The sequence below is a fragment of the Halichoerus grypus genome, chromosome 7 (genome assembly GCF_964656455.1).
Source record: "Halichoerus grypus chromosome 7, mHalGry1.hap1.1, whole genome shotgun sequence".
NCBI lineage: Eukaryota > Metazoa > Chordata > Mammalia > Carnivora > Phocidae > Halichoerus > Halichoerus grypus.
Window position 1 is genome coordinate 53099697 of NC_135718.1, and position 19165 is coordinate 53118861.

At 37.3% G+C, this 19165-nt stretch overlaps 1 protein-coding gene across 7 annotated transcripts in view; it reads left to right on the forward strand.

Annotated features, from left to right (window-relative positions):
- Positions 1-19165, forward strand: part of MICU1 (mitochondrial calcium uptake 1) — a 246921-nt gene that overhangs the window by 77973 nt on the left and 149783 nt on the right. For all 7 annotated transcript variants that reach the window (XM_078077609.1, XM_078077608.1, XM_078077612.1 and 4 more), the window contains one exon: positions 7036-7198. In XM_078077609.1, coding sequence (XP_077933735.1) covers positions 7036-7198 — 163 coding nt within the window. The remainder of the gene's footprint in view (positions 1-7035; positions 7199-19165) is intronic.

A 19165-nucleotide genomic window follows, 5' to 3' on the forward strand; every position in this document is an offset into this window, starting at 1 on the left:
CTCAATCAAAAAGCTATTGGAACTGATGAACAAATTCAGCAAAGTTGCAGGATATAAAATCAATATACAGAATTGATTATGTTTCTATACACTAACAGTGAATTATCTGAAACGGAAATAAAGATAATTATTCCATTCACAGTAGCATCAAGAACAATAAAATACATAGGAATAAATTTAACCAAGGTAATGAAAGATCTGTACAATGAAAACTATAAGTCTTTGATGAGAGTTATAAGAAGACACACACAAATGAAAAGATGTCCTGTGTTGGGGCGCCTGGGTGGCTCAGTTGGTTAAGCGACTGCCTTCGGCTCAGGTCGTGATCCTGGAGTCCTGGGATCGAGTTCCGCATTGGGCTCCCTGCTCAGCGGGGAGTCTGCTTCTCCCTCTGACCCTCCCCACCCCCCGTTCTCTCTCTCTCTCATTCTCTCTCAAATAAATAAATAAAAATTAAAAAAAAAAAAAAGAAAAGATGTCCTGTGTTCATGGATCAGAACAATAAATATCATTTAAATGTTTATACTACCCAAAGCTATCTGTACATTCCATGCAATACCTATAAAAGTTCCATTCACATTTTTCACAAAAAAAGAAATCCTAAAATTTGTATGGAACTACAAAAGAACCTGAGAAAGAAGAGCTAAGCTGGAAGTATCCCACTTCCTGATATCGAACTACATAGTTATATTAAAACAGTGTATTCTGTCATAAAAATAGAACGTATAGACCAGTGGCACAGAATGGAGATCCCAGAAATAAACCCCCACCTATACAGTCAATTAATATTTGACAAGGGAGCCAGGAATACTCTATGGGCAAAGGATAGTCTCTTCAATAAATAGTGTTGGAAAACTTTATAACCACATACAGAAAATGAAATTGAACCCTTATTTAAATCATTCACCAAATTTAATTCAGAGGTATTAAATACTTTAACATAGGACCTAAAACAATAAAACTTGTAGAAGTTCCCTTAGAAGGAAGCTCATAGAAGGGAACTTAGAGGAAGAGCTCCTTATATTTCTTCTTGCAAAGATTTTTTTTGGTTATGACTCCAAAAACACAAGCAACAAGGAAAAATCAACAAATGCAAGTGTTACAAATTAAGAAGCTTCTGCAAAACAAAGGAACCCATCAACAAAATGAAAAGACAACCTACAAAAAAGTATTTGCAAACCACATATTGAAAATGGGGTTAATATCCCTTTTCTTTCTTTCTTCCTTTCTTTCTTGATGAGTCTAGCTAAATATCTATTTTATCTTTTTTTTTTTTTAAGATTTTATTTATTCATTTGAGACACAGAAAGATACAGTGAGAGAGAGCATGAGCAGGGGGAGAGGCAAAGGGAAAGGGAGAAGCAGGCTCCCCGCCGAGCCAGGAGCCCAGTGTGGGGCTTGATCCCAGGACCTGGGATCATGACCTGAGCTGAAGGGAGATGCTTAACGATCTGAGCCACCTAGGTGCCCCTCTATTTTATCTTTTAAACAACTGCCTCCTAGCATCTGCCTTCGGCCCAGGCCATGATCCCAGGGTTCGAGCCCCATGTCGGGCTCCCTGCTCAGTGGGGAGTCTGCTTCTCCCTCTACCTCTGCCTCTCCCCCTGCTCATGCTCTGTCAAACTAATAAATAAAATCTTAAAAAAAAAAAAACTAGCTCTTATTATCACTGATCTTTTCTATTATCTTTTTATTCCCTATTTCATTTTCTTCCACTCTCATCTTTGTTATCTCCTGCATTTTGCTGTGGGCTTAGTTTGTTCTTTTTCTAGTTCCTTGAAGTGTGAGGTAAGTTGTTTATTTGAGATCTTTGTTTTTTAAATATAGGTGTTTATTGCTATGAATTTCTTTTAGAAATGTTTTTTGATATTCTGTAAGGTTTGATATGTTTCCATGTTTACATTTTTGTTTGTTTCAAGATATTTTTAAATTTTAAATTTAAAATTTTTCTTTTCATTTCTTTGTTGACCCATTGGTTTTTCAGGAATATGCTGTTTAATCTCCATGCATTTTTGGATGTTCCAGTATTCTTCTTGTAATTGATTTGTTGGTTGCATAGCATTATGGTCAGAAAATATGCTCGTTATGATTTCATAATCTTAAATTTCTTAATCTTCTTCTTATATTTATTATGACTTGTGGCCTAATGTGATCTCTCCTGTAGAATGTTCCATGTGTGCTTGAGAATAATATGTATTCTGCAGCAATTGAATGGAATATTCTGTAAATGTCTTTTAAAATTCATTTTGTCTAAGTCCAAAATTCATTTTGTTTAAGTCCAGTGTTTCCTCATTTATTTTCTGTCTGAATGGTCTGTCCATTGTTCAAAGTTGGAGTGTTCAAATCCCCTACTGTTACTGTATTGCTGCGTATTTTTCCCTTCAGTTCTGTTCACATTTGCTTTATATATTTAGGTTCTCCATGTTAGGTGCATAGCTAGCTAAAATGTTATATTCTCTTTATGAATTGACCTTGTATCATTATATCATTCTCTTCTTTGTCTCTTGTTACAGTTTTTGGCTTGAAGTGTATTTTGTTTGGTAGTATAACTATTCCTGCTTTCTTTGGCTTCCATTTTTATGGAATATCTATTCCATCAACTTTGCTTCAGCCTGTGTGTGTCCCAAAACCTGAAGTGAGCCTCTTGTATGCAATAAAGTTGTTTTTTGGTTTTTTGCGTTTTTTTTTTTAACATTCTGTTTCTTTGATTGCAGGATTTAATCCATTACATTTAAAGTAATTATTGATAGATATGGGTTTACTATTGCCATTTTGTTGTTTTCTGAGTGTTTTGTAATTCCTTTATCCTTTTCTTTCTCTCTTGTTCTCTTCCTTTGTGATTTGATCATTTTCTATAGCAGTGTGCTTAGATTTTTTTTTTTTCTTTTCACCTTTTGTGTATCTGGTATAGGTTTTTTCTTTATAATTACCATGGGGCTAACTTAACACATCTTATAACAGTGTATTTTAAGCTGCTAACAGTTTAACTTCTAATGTATACAAAAGCTCTACATTTATTTGCCCCCAGTATTTTATGTTTTGTTTTTGTTTTTTTTTTGAAGATTTTTATTTATTTATTTAACAGAGAGAGAGAGAGCACAAGTAGGCAGAGTGGCAGACAGAGGGAGAGGGAGAAGCAGGCTCTCCGCCAAGCAAGGAGCCCGATGTGGGGCTTGATCCCAGGATCCTGAGATCATGATCTGAGCCGAAGGCAGCCGATTAACCGACTGAGCCACCCAGGCGCCCCAACCCCCAGTATTTTATGTTTTTAATATCACAGTTTATATCTTTTTACATTGTTTATCCAGTTACAGATTATTGTACTTCTTTTAATACTTTTTTTTAAATCTTCATGCTAGAATTAAAGTGTTTTACCCACCACCATTACAAAATTAGAGCATGGTTTGTTTGGTTTTTTTTTTAAGATTTATTTATTTATTTGTCAGAGAGTGAGAGAGAGGGGGGACACGAACAGGTGGAGTGGCAGTCAGAGGGAGAAGTAGGCTCCCCGCTGAGCAAGGAGCCCGATGCAGGACTCCATCCCAGGACTCTGGGATCATGTCCTGAGCCGAAGGCAGACGCTTAACCAACTGAGCCACCCAGGTATCCCACAAAATTAGAGCATTCTGAAATTAACTATACATTTACCTTCACCAGTAAGTTTTACATTTTTATTTGTTTTTCTGGTACTGGTGTCTTTTGGTTTTAGGTTCAGGAATTACCTTCTTTTTTAAAAAAAAAAAATAAGTATTTATTTAAGTAATCTCTACACCCAACATGGGGCTCAAACTCATGACCTCAGGATCAAGAGCCACATGCTGTACTGACTGAGCCAGCTAGGCAATTCAGGTTCAGGAATTACCTTTAATATTTCTTGTAAGATTGATCTAGTGTTGATGAACTCCTTCAGCTTTTGTTTTCCTGGAAAACTCTGCAGTGTTTCAATGTGTGCTCCTTTGGATTCATTTTGCTTAGAACTCTTGGAGCTTCCTGGATCTGCATGTCTGTTTCTTTCCCCAGATTGGGAATGTTTTCAATCATCATTTCTTTGAATAGGTTTTCTCCCTCTTTCTCTCATTCTTTCTCCTTCTGGGACCCTAGTGGTGCACATTTTGGTCCATTTGATGATATAAGTCCCTTAAGCTATCTTCATTTTTTTTTCATTCTCTTTTCTTTTTGTTCCTCCAATTAGGCAGTTTCCTTAATTTTGCTGCCGAAAAATAATTTGCTTTTTATTTAATGAGACTGGTATCATTGAGCTTAGAATTGCATAGAACTTCAAGAGGTCATCTTATGATAGATGATTGTTATTATGGGTGGCCTATAATTCACTAGATGAAAAAGAGAGGGAGTCCCTAACATAAAGGACAGCTGTGGGGTACAGATTGGGTCTTATAAATCACCTCTTGAGAGAAAGTGGGCCAACACTAATTTATTTACAAGACCTTTCTGCCTGCTGCCTTTTCCAAGGTCTGGCTACAGTCTGCATTAGAAGCCTATGTAAGATTTCTAACATCAGGGCCCACAGGGATGCATTGTCACTTGCATTCACTTGGCCTCAAGGTATTATAGCCTTGATTTTCCTTAGGCATTATACCAAATTAAACCCTAGCACTGGTTTCAGGACCAGCAGTTTTATTGAAGAGAACTGTCTTAACATCATGAAGTTCAAGAATGTTTTAAGTAAATGATTGAATGTAACTATTATAATTCTGTTAGTAAATCTTTTCACCAGGCTAACCATTTCAAAATCCTACAGTTATCTATATGTCTTAGCTTCTAAGCCTTTGTTATCTTAGAATGCTGTATTCCAAACCTTTTGTAGTTTGTTAGCATTCCTTTGAATATAACCACTTAAAAGGAGGCAGCTTTATATCATTTAATGTGGTGTGATCTCCAATATATATTGCTAAGTGAAAAAAGTAAACTATGTACTGCACAGTATATCTATATTAAACTTTAACAATATTGGGAATGCAAAAATCTGTTACATTCCCTGGCCTTTTGTTTTAAACTAAAACTAATAATATTCAGCAACATAATTTAGGGACTTGTAACAACCCAGGAATCTGGTGAGTCTGAAAATTATTGACTTTTAAGGTGTCTTTCTATCTTTATCTTGTATAGGATGGACTTAACTTTTCAGTTCACGAAAACATCTTTTGCAGTAGCTATAGTTTATATCCTAAACATTGCAAGCTGAATATTTTTATTGTTGTTCAGAAGAACAAGAATACAGATGTCCTAAATAAAGTTATTTCTTCTGTAGCCAGTATTATCCAGCAGGTAGTTGTAATATAATATAAAATGCCTTTGAGTTAAGACTTGTAGCTAAGTTTTAAGGCTGCTAAGGGGTTGAAAAGCTCCTTAGTGTGTTTGCCACATGCCAAATATTTTGATAAAATCTCTGAAGTCAGTACTCAGATTTTAATGCAAATTAGCATTGGAAGATTCCTGTGATGTATCGTTACAAATTAGCAGTCCTTTCATAGTTACTGAATGCACATCTGGTAGTGGAATTAAGACCACCACAATAGGGGCGCCTGGGTGGCTCAGTCGTTGGGCATCTGCCTTAGCTCAGGTCATGATCCCAGGGTCCTGGGATTGAGCCCCACATCGGGCTCCCTGCTCAGCGGGAAGCCTGCTTCTACGTCTCCCACTCCCCCTGCTGTGTTCCCTCTCTCTCTCTCTCTGTCAAATAAATAAATAAAATCTTAAAAAAAAAAAAAAACGGGGCACCTGGGTGGCTCAGTTGGTTAAGTGACTGCCTTCGGCTCAGGTCATGATCCTGGAGTCCAGGATCGAGTCCCGCATCGGGCTCCCTGCTCAGCAGGGAGTCTGCTTCTCCCTATGACCCTACCCCCTCTCGTGTGCTCTCTCTCTCTCTCTCTCATTCTTTCAAATAAATAAGTAAAATCTTTAAAAAAATAAAAAATAAAAAAAGACTACCACAACAGCTGTTGTCAGTGACCTCAAAGTGACCAGTTAGCCAGGAATGGCATATAGTGTTAGTTGTGTTAATATGGTAAATTAAAAACATTCATGAAGTTTCTCTTAACATTAGCAAATGACTTTTAGACATTGAACTATTAGATTTTTAGATCGTATTGTTTTGACACATTTCTTACCAGTTACTTATAAGATACTACTTATTTTTGGCTACCTCAACATCTAAAATTCAGGTATGAGAGAAATCTTTTCACCAGAATACTATGTAGTCGGTATTCTGGTAAAACAGATTTCTCTCATTCCTACATTTGTAAAAGAATATTATGTAGAAGATACAGTGTTTTGTATATTTCATGCACAGAATCACAACTTGGTTGCCAGATTTAAAAAAGGGCATATTAATATTATACTCTTTTAGTAAAATGTGTGCCATATTTTATTTTGTTACTATTCAAATACTATTCAAATATTGTGTTCTTCCCAGCTTTTTTCTAAGTATGGTGTTTGTAAAATATTTCCTAATCTAATAGTCAAAAGTAAACGTCTTATTGCTTCAGACTTGTTAATAGTTTCCATGATATGTAATTTTATTTTTTAATGCTATTATTTAATGTACTTTGTGTTTGAATGACTATTAGCTATTTAAACCTATGAATTCCCAATTCTGTTTTGTTTGGGGATTCAAGAAATTTCGTCAAAGTAAAAACTGTAAAATCAATCCCTTTTTAAAAATTTGGTATTTAAGAATCTGTAGGCTACCCTATATGTGTCATTATACCCTGTTACTGAGACCTTTTGAATTCTTGTATGACAGTTTTCAGTTTTATAGTTTTCAATGATTTAAGACATTAAGAAATTATTTGCAAAAAATTCTAAACAAAAGTTACAGAAGCATTGCCTCAACTGGAGTATGAATAGTATTTTGGAGGGGAAAGGTTTGTAAGTTTTTGAAATTCAAGTTTATGTCTAATATAAAAAAATTAGTTATAGAAAAAAGATATAATAAAACATCTCCAAAAACAAGATAGAAAATAAATGAAAATGAGAATTACTTAATATAGAAATACTCTGAATTTCTAATTTTAGGTGATGGAATATGAGAATAGGATTCGAGCATATTCTACACCAGACAAAATCTTCCGATATTTTGCCACCTTGAAAGTAATCAATGAACCTGGTGAATCTGAAGTGTTTATGACTCCACAAGATTTTGTGCGATCTATAACACCCAATGAAAAACAACCAGAACGTAAGTGCTAAAGTGAAAAATGAGATTATGATATTAATTTTGTTATATGCTTCTTTGTTTCTTTCTTTGTATTGCCTAGCCATTATAGTTGTATGCAATAATTATATTCATTGTGTAGTGACTGAATGTCAAGCATTATTCCAGTCTACCAGAGTACAAAAAAGAACTATCCTCGACCAGGGTATGGGTTGAGGAGATTGTACCCAGGTGTCATCTACTAGGAAAAGTTAAAGACATATACTTGTTGCCACTGGGCCACGGGGGCACAAATGGGACAAGCAGCAGACCAAAAAGCCTGGAAAGGAGGAGACCAAGAAGGAAGACATTTCAGGGAGTAGGACTTTTGTAGGACACTGCATACACCTGTAAATCCAGACTATGCCCAGGGCCAGACATGTTTGGAAAAGACTTGAGTGGGCTTGTACCCCTTGCTGATCTTTATGCTCCATGTGAGGAGGTAGTGAAAGTTAAAGCAGAGTTGTAGGAAGTCTAGCTAAAAATCAAAGGAGGTCCCCAGCTCAGAGCCAATCTGCAAATGTTAGGAGAGTTGGGGTGTTTTTTGTTTTGTTTTTTCATTCTTTTTGCCTCCAGCATTTAAAGAAGTCTCTGTCATGTCACTTGCTGACTGTTTAGATAATAGAACAGAAATTTCAGTAGTGACACATGACAGAGAACACGATCTTTGCAAAAATATTTTGGAAAAAAATCACTAAACACTGATACTGTAGTCCTCAACAAGGTATATAAATCAAACACTGGGAAATAGGGAGAACCTGTTTTAATTACCCCATTATAATATTCAAAATGTCCAATTTTAATAAATTGTATGGCATACCAATAATCAGGAATAAATGACCCATCAACAGAAAGAAAAAGAAATTAACTAGAAACCATCCCTGAGGAAGCCCAAGCATTACACTTATTAGACAAAGACTTAAAATCAACTGTCTTAAATATGCTCAAAGAGCTAGATGAAACCGTTGACAAAGAGCTGTAGGAAACAAGGTGAACAATGTGTTAATAGAGAATACCCATAAAGGAATAGAAATCATAAAAAAGGAACCAAGTAATAATTCTTAGGCTTGAAAAGTACAGTAGCTAAAATAAAAAAATTCACTAGAACCATTCAACAGTAGATTTTTCAGTAGGGAGACAGAAGAATCACAGAACTTAGATTAATTGATACTGTCTAATCAGAGGAGCAGGATGCAAAAAGAATGAATAAAAATGAACATAGCCTAAGATACATAAAGTATACCAACATTTGTGTAATGGGAGTCTAAGAGAAATTAAGACATTTCCAGATAATCAAAAGCTGAGAAAGTTTGTAGCTTGTGGTTCTTCCATACAAAAAATGCTAAATGGAGTTCTTTAAGATGCTAGACAGTAACTTGATGCCATACAAAGAAATTAAAAAATAATAAAGACCCGTAAAGGTAATTACATAGGGAAATATAAAAGCCAGTATTGCTTTATTTTTTGTTTGTAACTCCTTTTTGCTTCCTTTATGATTTAAAACACAAATTCATCAAACAACAATTATAAGTATGTTAATGTTGAATCAAACTACATTATTTTTTTTTTTTTTTTTAAAGATTTTATTTATTTATTTGACACAGAGAGAGAGAGGAATCACAAGTAGGCAGAGTGGCAGGGAGCGGCAGAGGGAGAAGCAGGCTCCCCGCTGAGCAAGGAGCCCGATGTGGGACTCGATCCCAGGACCCTGGGATCATGACCTGAGCCGAAGGCAGACGCTTAATGACTGAGCCACCCAGGCGCCCCTCAAACTACATTATTTTCAATTTAAGACGTTAATTATCCCTAGATTAGCCACTAATAAAATAACTTTAAAATCTACAGAAAAGGAAATGAGGAGAAAATAGAAATGGTACACTAGAAAAAATTAAACACAAGAGGGCAAGATTGGAGGATTCAAGGGAAAAAAAATATGTAAGACATATAGAAAACAAATTACAAGGTGGCAGAAGCAGATCCTTTCTTATCAGCTGTCACTTTCAAGTGAATTAAACTCATCATTTAAAAGAGAGTGAGAGGAGAAGAAATATGATCTAACTTTATATTGTCTACAAGAGACTTACTTTAGATCCAAAGACACAAGTAGGTTGAAAATGGAAGTGTATAAATAGTAACCAAAAGAGAGCTGAGGTGATTTTACTAATATCAGAAAAAAATAGATTTTTCTGAGAAATTGTTACACAAGACAAAGACATTATGTATTGATAAAAGGGTCAGTTCATCAAGAAGATATAATCATGATAAATACATACATACCAAATGACAGACCCCAAAATATATGAAGGAAACATTGACAGAATTGAAGTGAGAAATAGTTTTTCAATAATAGTTGGGGTACCTGGGTGGCTCAGTTGGTTAAGCATCCAACTCTTGCTTTCAGCTTCGGTCATGATCTCATTGATGGTGAGATCGAACCCTGCATCAAGCTCCGTGCTCAGCAGGGAGTCTGCTTGAGGTTCTCTCCTCTCCTTTTGCTCCTCCCCCTGCTCTCTCTCTCAAATAAATGAAGCATTTTTTAAAATGCTAAAAATGGTTAAATTAAAAAAAATAATAACAGTTGGGAGACTTCAGTACTGCCATTTCAATATAGACAGAAGGTTAGTCAAGAAAGAGGACTTAATGCTATAAACCAATTAGACCAAAGATATTTACAGAACATTCCACTCAAGGAGAGCAGAATACACAGTCTTCTCAAGTGCAAATCAAATAGTCTCCAGAACAGACCAGATAAACCATATGTTAGGTAATAAAATGAATCTTAATAAATTTTAAAAGATTAAAATCATACCAAGTATCTTTTTGCTTACAATAGAATGAAACTATCCATCAATAACAGAAGAAAAACTAGAAAATTCATAAATATGTAGAAAGTAAACAACCAGTGGATCAGAGAAGAAATCACAAGAGAAGTTAGAAAATACTTTGAGATAGGGCGCCTGGGTGGCTCAGTCGTTAAGCGGCTGCCTTCGGCTCAGGTCATGATCCCGGAGTCCTGGGATCGAGTCCCACATCAGGCTCCCTGCTCAGCGGGAAGCCTGCTTCTCCCTCTCCCACTCCCCCTGCTTGTGTTCCTGCTCTCGCTGTCTCTGTCAAATAAATAAATAAAATCTTTAAAAAAAAAAAAGAAAATACTTTGAGATAAATGAAAGAGAAAACAGAATTTACCAAAACTTATGCAGTGCTGCAAAAGCAGTGCTTAGAGGTAAACTTATAGCTTTAAACACCAAAATTTAAACAGAAGAAAGATCTCAAATCAGTTTCCTAAAAACTGGTGTTGGAATTAAAAAGAAAAGCAACAAAACCCAAAGATAGTAAAATAGGGAAATAATAAATAAATGAAATGGAGAATAGAAAAATGAAAGAGAGAATCAATGAAACAAAAAATTGGTTCTTTGAAAAGATCAACAAAAATGAGAAGCCTTTAGCTAGACCAGGAAAAAGAGAGAAGGAAAATAACTAAAATCAGAAATGCAAGTGGGGAAATTACTACCTACTTATAGAAATAAAAAGGATTATAAGAGAATACTATGAAGAATTTTATACCAGCAAATTGGATTATACCTAGATAAATATGGACAGATTCCTAGAAACATACAAACCACCAGAACTCTTTTTTTTTTAAAGGATTTTATTTATTTATTTGAGAGAGAGAGAGAGCGCACGCATTCTCTCACAAGTGGGGGTGGGAGGGGTGGGAGAGGGAGAAGCAGACTCACTGTTCAGCAGGGAGTCCGATGCAGGACCCTGGGATCATGACCTGATCGGAAGGCAGATGCTTAACCGACTGAGGCACCCAGGCACCCCCAAACTACCAGAACTCTTACAATTCAACAAAAAGACAAACAACTCAAGTAACAAATGGGCAAAGGACTTGAATAAACATTTCTCCAAATAAATAGGCAAATGGCCAATAAACACATGAGAACATGCTTAATTTATTAATCATGAGGGAAATACAAATCAAAACCTTGATATACTACCTCACACCCACCAGATTGGCTATAATTTAAACACAAACAAATGTTGGTGAATATGTGTAGAAGTTGACTTGTTGCTGGTGAGAATGTAGAATGGTGCAAACACTGTGGAAAGCAATTTGGACATTTCTCGGAAACTTAAATGTAGAATTAACCATAGGACCCAGCATTTCCACTACTAGTATAAGCCCGAATGAATTGAAAACAGGTGCTCAAATGAGTACGTACATATGAATATTCGCAGCAACACTATTCACAGTACCCGAAAAGTGGAAGCACCCCAAATGTTTAACAGCTGAATGGATAAACAGATTATAGTATATACATACAATGGAGTATTTTTCAGGTGTGGATGAACCTTCACAACATTATGCTAAGTGAAACAAGCTAAACACAAAATGCCACATATCATATGATTTTATTTATATGAAATATCTAATATAGGTCAATCCATAGAGCTAGAAAGTGGGTTGTTAGTTGCCAGTAGCTGGGTTGGGGGAATGAGAACTGATTGCTTAATTGCTTTGAGGGTTTCTTTTTCGGAGTGGTGAAAACGTTTTGGAACTAGATAGAGGTGGTAGTTAACACAACATTGTAAATGTACTAAATGCCACTGAACTACACACTTTGAAATGGTTATTTTATTTTAATTGAATTTCACCTTAATTTTATTATTTTTTTTTTTTTAAGATTTTATTTATTTATTTGACAGAGAGAGACACAGCGAGAGAGGGAACACAAGTAGGGGGAGTCTGAGAGGGAGAAGCAGGCTTCCAGCTGAGCAGGGAGCCCGATGTGGGGCTCGATCCCAGGACCCTGGGATCATGACCTGAGCCAAAGGAAGACGCCTAACAACTGAGCCACCCAGGCGCCCCCACCTCAGTTTTTAAAGGGGGGGAAAAGTGAATGTGCAGTCAGTCCTCATTTGCAGATTTTGTGTTTGCACGTTGGCATACTCACTCAAATGTACCCGTAACCCCATAATCCCTGCTTGCAGTGCTTTTGCAGTCATCTGCAGATACGTGCAGAAGAGCAAAAATTTGAGTCACCCCTTACATATGTTGGCCAGCTGAAGTCAAGCAAACTAAAGCTCTGCCTTTTTGTTTCAGCTTTCATTCTTTAAACAAGTGTCCTTTGAGGGAGGGCAGGAGAGAAGAGGGAGAGAGAATAAAATGTCTTTAAACAGAAACACCCGTAAAACAAGGTTTTTTATATATTGATTGACTAACAAAAATGTTGTGACTAGAGGTTCGAGGAACCTAACCCCATATTTCCCCTAGGAGAAATTGGTCAGTATTTAGCAATTCATTTTTCATGGCAATTTTATAGAACATAAGTACCACAATTAGCAAGAAATGATGATATGATGTCTTGATTGGCTTTAAAACAATCTGGAGTGAGGAGAAGAAGTAAGAAGGTTATAAATCAAATAGGGTTGGCGATGTGTTGACAATTGTTGAAGCTAAGTGATGAGTGTATATATGTTGATTATATTATTTTCTGTATTTTTATACTTGAAAATTTCCATAACAAAAAATGTAAATATGTAGATTTCTTGCACCTTTGAGGGGGGTGATAGTTCTACCCAGAGTTTTCATTTGTCCTAAAGATGTATTAATGTTAATAAATATGGGCAAAACATTACAAACTCCCTCGTTAGAAAATGTCATAACTCTTTCTGGTTCCCCAAGCTCACACTGCTATTTCACATGTTTGTATTTTGACCATATAATTTACTCACCCTGAGTGATGCCCTTTCCCTCTCAAATACATGATGAATTCTTATTTATTTTTCAAAATCCAACTCAAATGCCACTCCTTATGATGCCTTCCTTAAACATATCGTTTCGTTTTTATATCCTACTCCTGTACCATATATGCTTTAGAGGATCTCTGCTGCTGTAGCATGGGACCTCTGCAGGAGCCCACTCGACTCTGTTGGCATATGCACACTTGTGGAGGTACAATGGAGTTTACTCTTTGTTGAGATTTGGTGGATAAATACTCTCTTCTCCACTGTCTTGGGTGGTCAGTTCTGAGACATAAACTACATGGTTTCTCAGATGGACCAAGGAGAAGTGAGCCCTAGTTGTCTAAAGCAGTAATCAGCTCAATAACACACCCTTGAATTGGCTTTCCCTCCTTTCCTGTTTGCCTTTTCCTGATCCTCTTGCAATGATTCCCTACTTTTCAGGAAACCCAATCTAGACATCATTTATTTTACGTCATTTGTATTATAAAATTTCACACATTTTGGATTTTCCTGATTGTATCCCTATGGTATTATTTAATATGTTCTTCTATACTTTGCATTTCAACCACGTAGAAAATATATAGAAAGCAACTGAAAGAGAATATATCAAATGTATTCTCTAAATGCTGAAGTTATAAGGAATTATTTTATTCTTCTTTATGTGTTCCTTTATTTTCTAACAGACTGCATATACATTTATTCAACGAGTATTCATTGATTGACCTCTGCTGTGAGTTAGACACTTTTCTATGTGGAAGGGATGCAGTAATGAATAACACAGACAAAAATTCCTCCTTTTACAGAGTAGACAGTCTCTTATAATCAGAAGGTATATAAGGTTTCTACTAATTGCATTGAATTTTAGATTAAGAACCTTTTAAATTAGTTTTAGCTCCTTGTGAGATGTGGAAGGAGAGATTAAAGAAGGCTTCCATTTAAGATGGAGAAAAAAGGATTGTAAAATATTTTCCTGGTTTTTATGATAGTAAAATATTTTTGTACCTGTCAAATTATTTCTGAATCTAATTTATATCAGTAACTTTAATTTAAATAAGAATGTGCTTTGCTTCCAGTGTGACAGTGAAAATGAAGCAATATTCTAGGCATGTCACTAAAGATTATTTGGTCATTTGAGGAAGATTTTTTTTTTCCCTTTAGAAATCATATATTTTAATTTCTTCTACCCATTTTGATATTTAACTTTATAATCTTTTGTTTTTTAATTATTGAAAAACCTGTTACATGAGCAGAATAGTTACTAAATGTCTAATATGCCATGCACATTCCTGGTTTTCATAAAAAGCCAGAATAATTAATAATTGCTTTTAAGGTGATGATCATGAGGGAAAATTATAATAGATTAAAATGAGATTCATTTGGGAAATCTGGCTTCATTTTTGTTTGCTCCTGAACAAGAATTTCCACAAATGTTAATGCAGCAGAAGTAAAATATGTATTATTCCTATATGGGTTGAAATAAAGAAAAGAATAAGGCTATTTCTTTTTATAGTTTGAATTTCTATCATCAGATGGCTGGACTGTAGCCAGTAGTTCATATTTCAACTTTGTTGTGTCATGTCTTTCACACATACCATATCCCAGGATACCTAACAGATCTAAATTTATAAGTTTTAGTTTTAGAACAGTTTAAAGCATACAAAGTCCTAAAAGCAGTTTTTTTTTTTTTCAAAGATTTTATTTTAGAGAGAGAGAGAATGCAGGCAAGTGGTGGGGAGGGAGTAGAGGGGGGAGAGAGAGAGAATCTCAAGCAGACTCACCACTGAGCAGGGAACCCGCCATAGGGCTTAATCCCAGGACCCCGAGATCATGACCTGAGCTGACATTAAGAGTCGGGCGCTCAACAGACTGAGCCACCCAGGTACCCCTAAGCAGTTTTGAAATGAGTGGAGAGCTAGGGGTGCCTGGGTGGCTCAGTCGGTTAAGTGTCTGCCTTCAGCTCAGGTCATGATCCCGGGGTCCTGGGATCGAGCCCTGCATCGGGCTCCCTGCTCCGTGGGGAGCCTGCTTCTCCTTCTCCCTCTGCTTATGCTCTCTCTCTCTCTGTCAAATAAATAAAATCTTAAAAAAAAAAAAAAGAGTGGAGAGCTAATGAAGTTCAGTAAAAAGCTGACTAAGAATATTTCTGCACTGAATACCAAGAAAATTTAGAGTAGCCAATACAATAAATGGGGAAAAAAAGTACAGTATATACTTGAATATGTCTCATCTTCCTTTCTGTTCAATCTTCATGTCTGCACCATCCCCAGGTATAGTGGATAAGGCAGTTGCTTCAGGCTCTGGGCTTTGAGTGACTCGTGCTACTGTAGTAACCAGTATTACATAGCCAGCCAATGACTGGGAGAAGCAGCAGCAATGGGAGAATTTTTAAAGAACTATATAGAAAAACTTGAGCTTTAGTTAGAGTAAAGAGGATCCCTATTTCCTTTCCACCATATCCCACTGGCTGACAGTATTTATATTGACCTGATTTTGTCTCTCTGGAACATGAAAAGAATGTAAAAAGGTAAACATAGATCATACTGTGATTTACTTATCCTGAACTTCATGTTCCCTCTGGGATGACCCTTCATGCATTTAATAATCTTACCTTTACTTTGAGACACATAATTTTATACTTGATCATATACAGTGGGTTCTGGCTCAAGATGGTGACGTAGGAGGATTCTGAACCTCCTCCCACAGACACACCAAATCTGTAGCTACATACAAAACAATTTCCTCTGAAAGAAACCCAAAAACTAGATGAGCGACTCCTACACATTGGGCAAATGAGAAAAAAACCCACACTGAAATAGATAGGAGAGGCTGAGACACATTCTTGCCATAAACCCCATCCCTGGCACAGCAGCCAGTAGTCAGGAGGGAATTCACAACCCTGAGCTTCTACTGGAGGAGCTGGGGCACTGAACCCCACAGCTGGCACCCCAGGTTTTGAGACCTGCACCTGAGAGATGAGCCTCCTGAACATCTAGCTTTAAAGCCAAGAGGCCTTATGTCTACAACATCCAAAGGGCCCATGCAAACACTACATCAAAAACTAATGATGAAGTTATGGTGACTAACAAAAACTAATGGTGAAGTATGGTGACTAACATAACATAATAAAATAAATAAATAAATAAAATGAATTTGGAGGCCAAAAAAACAAAACAAAACAAAAAACAAAGGGCCCATGCAGAGGCAGGACTCACATTTGTAGGTTCTATAGGACTGTATCAAACAGAGAAACAGTTCTTAACCAGGGCACAGTGCAGAGACAACAGACTGAAATACATCCCCAGTCTTTCTGTGAAAGAGGCCTATTGGCTTGTTTTGAAGCTTTGGCCTGTGGAGCAGGCTTCTGGTTTAATGCACATCTGAAGGACTGCTGAAATACTCTGCAAAGACCTTGGAAGTCAGTGGGAGCTATCTTTGTACTCTCCCTCTGCCTCACTCCAGGTCACCAGGATCTTCTGGAAGGGAACTTGTGCACATGTCTGGAGCTCTGGTTTGTGTCACTGCCACCCAGGACACACCCCTTGATCACCTGGCTATCCTGGCCATTAGGGTTTATGTTTGCAGGTGCCATGGGACTGTAACAAATGGAGAAACAGTTCTTAATTGGCTTCCTCCCCAGGGCACAGTGCAGCAACCTGAGACTGAAAAATACCTCAAGTTTTTCTGTGATAGAGGCTTATTGGCTTATCTTTATAGCTGTGGCCTGAGAACAGGCTTCTAATTAAACACACATCTAGGGGCCAGCTATAATCCTCTCCAGAGACTGGGGAGACTGATGGGTGTCATCTTCGTCCTCTCTCTGCCCTGCCCCAGGTGGCAAGTTTCTGAGAAAGGAGCTTCTGTACATATTTGGCTTCCCAGCTTTTGTGGCTTCTGCCCAGAGGACACAGCTTTTAATAATTTGGCTCTGGTAGCAGTGGGGCTTGTGTTTACAGATTCAATGGATAATAAGAAACAAACAAAAAACAATTTTTAACTGGCTATCATTCAGGGCTCAGTGCAGAAGCAGCAAACAAAAACACCCATCTCCCAGTCTTCCCCGAAAGAGGTATATTTGCATACTTCAAAAGCTGCTACCTGGGGCACCTGCGTGGCTCAGTCGGTTAAGTGTCCAACTCTTGGTTTAGCTCAGATCATGATCTCTTGGGTTCTGGGATCAAGTTCTGCATTGGGCTCCATGCTGGGCATGGAGCCTGTGTGGGATTCTCTCTCTCCCTCTCCTTCTTCCCTCCTCCCCTCAAAAAAGCCGCTACCTGAGAGTCTGGCTTCCAATTAGTTTGAATCTAGGTGCTGACTGAGATTCTCCTCTTTGACATACTGAGAGGTCTTGGCATATCCTCAACTACTAGGAGCCTCTAAGAGTAAAGTAGGCTGCTTGGACAATCAAAGGTTTGAGAGAAAACCAAGAACTAGGGCAGGGTTGAACAGTAAGGTTGAATTTCTAAATGAGGTCATTCCTTCAGCATTGAGAGAGGTGGCTGTTTTGTTGAATGCATGGAAACCCAACACAGAGAGTCAAAGAAAATGAAGAAATAGAGGAATATATTCCAAAGGAAAAAAGATAAAACCTCAGAAAAAGACCTTAATGAAATGGAGATAAGTGATTTACTTGCTAAAGAGTTCAGAATAACAAAGATGCTTACCAAACTCAGCAGAATAATGTGTGAATAAAGTGAGAATTTCAGCAAAGAGAAAATATAAGAAAGTATCAAATAGAAGTCACAGAGCTGAAGAATACAATAACTGAACTGAAAAATACGGTAGAGGGGTTCAACAGCAGGGTAGCTGAAGCAGAAGAAAGGATCAGTGAACTTGAAGACAGAGCAGTGGAACCTATTCAATCAGTGTAGCAAAAAGAGAAAAGAATAAGAATGAGTGAAGATAGCTTAAGGAACTTACGGGACAACATCAGTGGACCAACATCCACATTATAGGAGGCCTAGAAGGAGAAAAGAGAAAGGGGCAGAAAAGAAATCTTATTTGAACAAGTAATGTCTGAAAATTTCTCTGAGCTGGGGAAGGAGACAGACATCCAGATCCAGGAGCTCAGTTCTAAATAAGATGAATCCAGGGGCGCCTGGGTGGCTCAGTCGTTAAGCGTCTGCCTTCGGCTCAGGTCATGATCCCAGGGTCCTGGGATCGAGCCCTGCATCGGGCTCCCTGCTTGGCGGGAGGCCTGCTTCTCTGTCTCCCACTCCCCCTGCTTGTGTTCCTTCTCTCGCTGTGTCTCTCTCTGTCAAATAAATAAATAAAATCTTTAATAAACAAACAAACAAATAAGATGAATCCAAGGAGACCCACACCAAGACACATTATAATTAAGTGTCAAAAGTTAAAGGCAAGGAGAGAATCTTAAAAGCAACAAGAGAAAAACAACTTGTTATGTATAAGGGAACCTCCACAAGACTATAAGCAGACTTTTCAGCAGAAACTTTGCAAATTGGAAGAAAATGGCACCATTTACAGAAAGTGCTCAAAGCAGAAAACTGCTAACCAAGAACACTCTACCCAACAAAGCTGTCCTTCAGAATTGAAGGAGAGAGAAAGAGTTTTCAAGACAAGCAAACACTAAAGGAGTTCATCACTACTAGACTAGCTTTATAAGAAATGTTAAAGGGAGGGGCGCCTGGGTGGCTCAGTTGTTAAGCGCCTGCCTTCTGCTCGGGTCATGGTCCCAGGGTCCTGGGATCGAGTCCCGCATCGGGCTCCCTACTCAGCGGGAAGCCTGCTTCTCCCTCTCCCACTCCCCCTGCTTGTGTTCCCTCTCTTGCTGTGTCTCTGTCAAATAAATAAATAAATCTTTAAAAAAAAAAAAAAAGAAATGTTAAAGGAAGTTCTTTAAGCTGAAACAAAAGGGCATTAATTTAGTAATAGGAAAACATAGGAAAGTACAGACAATGAATATATTTTTGAAGCTTTTTTGTGCTACTGTTTTCTCCCCAACATGGTAAGTTACTTCAGTTGAAGAACCTTGTCTTCTACTTTTACTTTTAGTTCCTTGCAGTGCTGCTGAGTGTAGAGCAGGTGTTGGTCAGCTCAGTGAACTGCCTGTTTCTATATGGCCTATGAGCCGAGAAAGGTTTTTACTTTTTTTTTTCTCATTTAAAAAAGAATACTTTGTGACACCTGAAAATTATATGAAGCTCAAATTTAGGTGTCCATAAAAGAGTTTTATTGGAGTAT